This window comes from Barbatula barbatula, assembly GCF_947034865.1.
Source record: "Barbatula barbatula genome assembly, chromosome: 13".
Taxonomy (NCBI): Eukaryota; Metazoa; Chordata; class Actinopteri; order Cypriniformes; family Nemacheilidae; genus Barbatula; species Barbatula barbatula.
In genome coordinates, this window is record NC_136776.1 from 23,909,399 (window position 1) to 23,915,230 (window position 5,832).

General features: G+C 41.7%; 1 protein-coding gene across 4 annotated transcripts; it reads right to left on the bottom strand.

Moving 5' to 3' along the window:
- pparda (peroxisome proliferator-activated receptor delta a) lies at positions 1-5,525 on the bottom strand. Of its 4 annotated transcripts, none has more exons than XM_079471179.1 (8): positions 5,269-5,525; positions 2,116-2,481; positions 1,904-2,040; positions 1,683-1,821; positions 1,394-1,596; positions 1,113-1,319; positions 791-1,034; positions 1-691 (listed from the first exon to the last, which is right to left on the bottom strand). In XM_079471179.1, exons 2-8 carry the CDS (start codon positions 2,456-2,458, stop codon positions 522-524), a joined length of 1,443 nt encoding a protein of 480 aa, XP_079327305.1. In that variant the 5' UTR covers positions 2,459-2,481; positions 5,269-5,525; the 3' UTR covers positions 1-521. The 4 variants fall into 4 exon arrangements, with proteins under 4 accessions (XP_079327305.1, XP_079327303.1, XP_079327304.1 ...); XM_079471177.1 differs by having other exon boundaries at positions 1-720; XM_079471178.1 differs by lacking the exon at positions 5,269-5,525 and adding an exon at positions 2,728-3,163 and having other exon boundaries at positions 1-720.
- Positions 5,526-5,832: the final 307 nt, after the last annotated feature.

Below are 5,832 nucleotides of genomic sequence, written 5' to 3' on the forward strand. Positions count from 1 at the left end.
CGAGACAGGTTAAAGGCAGTTCAGGCGGCTGAGAGGTTTGAGAAAGTAATTATGTGATTTTAAGATGACACAGTTACATTGAGAGAAGTTTGAGATGGTTTAAGTCAGTTGTGAGACAGTTGTTAAAACCGGTTAAATTCATTCATGAAACCGTTTGAGAAAATAAAAATGTGATTGTTGACAGAAAAATATAAGGTGTACTGTAGTTAGGAGATCAACGAGTTTGAAATAAGTGCGAGACAGATACGAGACAGGCTGGTCTTGTAGGAGGATCAGCCTGAAAGTAACAATCTAAGTCTTCATTGTCTCATTGCATTTCTTTGTGTGTTTAACCTGCACCACCGCAGGTCCACTTCAGAGTTCAGCTTCAATCAGTCAGCAACAAATCATCTGGTCCTGTAGTAGAAATCTAAGTGTTTTGTAAAAATAACATTCACCAGAGTTCACAGTGATCGGTCAGTCTCAGCTCAGCTCAATACATGTCCCTGTAGATCTCCTGCAGCAGAGGATGAAGAGACGTCTCAGATTCTGTTTTCTTGATCTTCTGCACCAGCTGAGCGTTCTCGGTGACCATCTGTCGCAGGTCTGCCAGCTTCTGCAGCAGTCCGGGGAAGATGAAGCTGGCATCCGGATGATTTATCTGCAGGTGAAGATTCAGAGCTTGCAGGATGTTGTCTTGTATCTGCTCCACCTGAGAAACATTCATCAGACCTGGACGATCTACACAAACAAACGCAAATAAATACTGAGACAAATCAACATTCAATACAGCAGATTCCAAACGTCTCACCTCCACACAGGATAATAGCGGCTACAAACAGAGCGAGGTCGCTGTCGTCCAGCTCAAGAGCGTTAAACTTCACAGCAAACTCAAACTTTGGCTCCATGATCTCACTGAACGGCTTGCGAAGACTGCGGAGAAACTCTCTCGTGACAAAGCCCCGGCCGTTCGCCACCAGCAGTCCGTCTTTATTCATGAGCGAGGGCAACATGGCGAATATCGCCTCATGGACTCCATACTTCAACAGCGTCACCTGCAGGAGCAGAGTTGGACGACTCAATAAATGTACATTTATAGTTGAAAACGCTATCGAACCTTTCAACCCTGTTACCTGATCGTTCAGGAAAAGGTCGACAAATCCCGGAATGCTTTTGGAGAACTCGGTGAGTTCTCGGACGGTCTCCACCGTAGTGCACTGACAGAGATAGAAGACGTGAACGCCGATCTCCTTATTGGGCGGAGCTCCGTTAATCACCTGATTCCAGACCAACCCGTTCTCCGCCTGACACAGCGAGTCCATGTCGTGAATGACGAACGGCTGGGAAACAGAGAGGATGTTACTGGTGTAAAACAGATGAGAGGTCAGTCGCGAGTGCTGGTGATTCTGGTTACCGGGCTGCTGTTGGTTTTTCCCGTCAGGATGTTTCGGGCTTTCTTCTTGGTCATGTTGAGGTTCTTCAGGTAGGCGTTGTTGACTCGTTTGGCCAGAGATTTCAGATCCGAACCTCCCGAGTTCTGACAGCTCTTCTCTCCAGCTGACAAACCGGCAACCAGCTTACGCTTCTCTGCCTCGGGCATCCGTCCGTACCGGATCGCTGCACAAACACACGCAAACACACATTCAACTGTTGTGTCCTGCCCTCTTACAGCCGTTGTTTTGCCCCTGTTGTTGTTTGCTCACCGTCGTGGGACATTCCGAGCATCAGGCATTTCTGAAAACGACAGAACTGACATTTATTCCGACTCTTCTTTTGGATCTTACAGTTGCGTTCACATTTGTCGTATTCCAGCTTCAGACGGATGGTCCTTCTGAAAAAACCCTGTGAGAGAGAGAGACGTTTGTGTAGTTTGTGACAGACACATTGCAATGGGTTATGATGCTGCTGACCTCTGACCCCTGACCTTACAGCCCTCACAGGCATGAACCCCGTAGTGAAATCCTGATGCTTTGTCTCCACAGATCCGACACTCAACGTTAAGCCCCGCCTCCTCACGGCCCCGCTGGAGCTGCGCTGACAGAGATGACGCTTCACACACATCTACACACAAACACACACATGTATGTGTAAGTCAACAACACTTTGTGTGTGCTACAGATCACGACTCTCTCTCACCTGTAGAGGGGGCGTGTCTTTCAGGACTGTCTGTACTGTGATTTGTGTTCTCGTCCGGTCGGCTCGTGTCCCAGCTAAGCTCCTCCCCCTGCAGGTCTAAAATCTCCTCATGCTCCGCCCTCAGATCCAGATTAAGCCCCGCCTCTGCTCGAAGCTCAGACAGCACATCCTCCAGACGTTCATCGTCAGGCCCCTCCCCTCGAGAGGCGTGGCTGCTACACAGGGAGGAGTCTTTAGTCTCCCTATAGACTCCGCCCACCGCCTCTGGATCTCCGCTTAATTGGCTCCGTATGGCCAGAACGGCAGAGTCTCCATCCATCTCGAAAAAATCAAAGACGTTCATGAGTCACGCCGGTCATAGCACACCTGAGAGAGACAAACACAACAAAACAAGAGACAACTTTTACAAAGATCAACAGATGTGATAACACAAGAGTGATTTGACAGCTGTGTCGTGTTCAGTGGACCTGCTGACCGCATGCAAAGCATTCTGGGAGCGAACACACACCAGCTGTAAAGACATGGATCTAGACAACACGCCAAAATGACCACTACCTCTGATCATACACACACAGAGAAAAGAGAGCAGAAGTCGTTCAGAGCGTCTCTTACCGGAGGTGATGATGTTTATTTCTGGCTCAGACCGCAGCGATCGGGCTAAAGCAGATTTTCTGTGAATGCTTTCATAAACACGAGCAGATTAACATCTAATCTCCTGCAGAATTTCACAAACGCTCTTTTCATGTCTGAGGTTAAAGCTTCTGCCTCTCACCAAACACCCCGAGTTCTCACTTCTGCTCGAGATATTCTAAAGAACGTCGACACATTTCTCAAAATATCTTCCTTTGTGTTTTAAACGTTTCATACGGGACGTCTAAGAGGTTTATGCACGAGAGAACAAACACACGTTACACAGCAGGAGAAACACACACGAGCTTCACATGACGGAGCTCAGATCATTGGGACCGCTCGGGGTGAACAAACTAAAGCATCTCAAAGTTCATGTCAACATATTTCATGGGCTGAGAGCGTCTGTGACTTCTACACTGAATGAAGTTAAAACTGCTTCTCTTGATGTCATCAAGTGTTTATGCTCATTTAGTAAACACTCTGTGCCAACTGTGAATAAAGTGTGTGCGCGTGTCGCAATAGCACGAACCGTCCTCAAATCAGCCAAAACAACTTTTACCCGTAAACAAACAAACTCTGATGTCATCAGTTCAAACCAAACACAACTTACGGACCATGATCATCAGGTGCTTTCTTTAATGTTAATCAATGTCATTTAGCTTTTATCTTACATTGCATTGTACTATACATTTGTTAAAGTATGTGTTCAAAATATTATATATGACATCATTCATAATTGTCCTTTTTATTTAGTATGTTTTCTCATTTCTATACTTTTTCCTTTATCTATTAATTATTATTATTATTATTTTACCTTCCTTCTTTCCTTCCATCCATTCACAGTATCTATCTGTCTGTCTGTCTGTCTGTCTGTCTGTCTGTCTGTCTGTCTGTCTGTCTGTCTGTCTGTCTGTCTGTCTATCTATCTATCTATCTATCTATCTATCTATCTATCTATCTATCGATCTATCTATCTATCTATCTATCTATCTACAGTATCTATCTACAGTATCTATCTACAGTATCTATCTATCTACAGTATCTATCTACAGTATCTATCTACAGTATCTATCTACAGTATCTATCTACAGTATCTATCTGTCTACAGTATCTATCTGTCTACAGTATCTATCTACAGTATCTATCTACAGTATCTATCTACAGTATCTATCTGTCTACAGTATCTATCTACAGTATCTATCTGTCTACAGTATCTATCTACAGTATCTATCTGTCTACAGTATCTATCTACAGTATCTATCTGTCTACAGTATCTATCTACAGTATCTATCTACAGTATCTATCTGTCTACAGTATCTATCTACAGTATTTATCTATAGTATCTATCTATCTATCTATCTACATTATCTATCTATCTATCTATCTATCTATCTATCTATCTATCTATCTATCTATCTATCTATCTATCTATCTATCTATCTATCTATCTATCTATCTATCTATCTATCTATCTATCTATCTATCTATCTATCTATCTACATTATCTATCTATCTATCTACAGTATCTATCTACAGTATCTATCTACAGTATCTATCTGTCTACAGTATCTATCTGTCTACAGTATCTATCTACAGTATCTATCTACAGTATCTATCTGTCTACAGTATCTATCTACAGTATCTATCTGTCTACAGTATCTATCTACAGTATCTATCTACAGTATCTATCTGTCTACAGTATCTATCTACAGTATTTATCTATAGTATCTATCTATCTATCTATCTACATTATCTATCTATCTATCTATCTATCTATCTATCTATCTATCTATCTATCTATCTATCTATCTATCTATCTATCTATCTATCTATCTATCTATCTATCTATCTATCTATCTATCTATCTATCTACATTATCTATCTATCTATCTACAGTATCTATCTACAGTATCTATCTACAGTATCTATCTGTCTACAGTATCTATCTGTCTACAGTATCTATCTACAGTATCTATCTACAGTATCTATCTGTCTACAGTATCTATCTACAGTATCTATCTACAGTATCTATCTACAGTATCTATCTACAGTATCTATCTACAGTATCTATCTGTCTACAGTATCTATCTATCTACAGTATCTATCTACAGTATCTATCTACAGTATCTATCTATAGTATCTATCTATCTACATTATCTATCTATCTATCTATCTATCTATCTATCTATCTATCTATCTATCTATCTATCTATCTATCTATCTATCTATCTATCTATCTATCTATCTATCTATCTACAGTATCTATCTATCTATCTATCTATCTATCTATCTATCTATCTATCTATCTGTCTGTCTGTCTGTCTGTCTGTCATGTGGTCTTTATTCGATCACGTGACCTCACACATATCTGTCAACAAACTCTCTGTGCGTGTCAAAGTTGTGCTCGTATGAATGTAAAGTGTTTGGTGTCAGTCATACACATCACACTGAGAGAGTTAAACGAGTTCAACACATTTTCTCACGCGAGCAGACAGAAAACTTTCTTTCTCTTGAGTCTCTTACCTCGTTCGAGTAACCGCCCCGGGATGAAGCCCCTCCGTCTATAAGCCTCGTCTGCGGTGATAAAGGGAGTTTTGTGTCATATGTTTGTACCGGGACGCGCACCGCACAGCTCCGCGCCACACGCGTTATGACGTCAATGACGCTCATTTAACCCTGTGTGTGACCTTCCGCGCGTTTCTCAACGTTTGTAGACTTAAAGTGTTTTGCTGAGAATACTGAAGACTGTATTGAAGAACGGTTCTTATGTTTGTCTTTATACAGCAGGATCAACAATATACAACATACACATACGATAGACGTCAACACGTCATGACGCAGTTCTGCCGCTAGATGTCGCTGCTCGACCTATCATACAGAGAATTAAAGGGACAGGTCACTGTAAAATGTACAAACATGTGTTTGTTAGTCTTTCTTCCGTGAAACACTAAAGAAAGATATTGAGAGAAATGTCTCCGTGGTTTTGTGTTCATACAATGGCAGTCAATGGACTTCAGTGTTGTTTGACTATCAACGTTCTTCAAAATATCTTCTGTTGTGATCTGAAGAAAGAAACGCGTACAGGTT

Coding starts and splice junctions, on each gene's coding strand:
- pparda (XM_079471177.1), bottom strand. CDS start 2,458: ATGAACGTCTTTGATTTTTTCGAGATGGATGGAGACTCTGCCGTTCTG. Junction 1,320..1,393: donor GAAAAACCAACAGCAGCCCG/GTAACCAGAATC, acceptor TCTGTTTCCCAG/CCGTTCGTCATTCACGACAT. Junction 1,035..1,112: donor ACCTTTTCCTGAACGATCAG/GTAACAGGGTTG, acceptor CTGCTCCTGCAG/GTGACGCTGTTGAAGTATGG.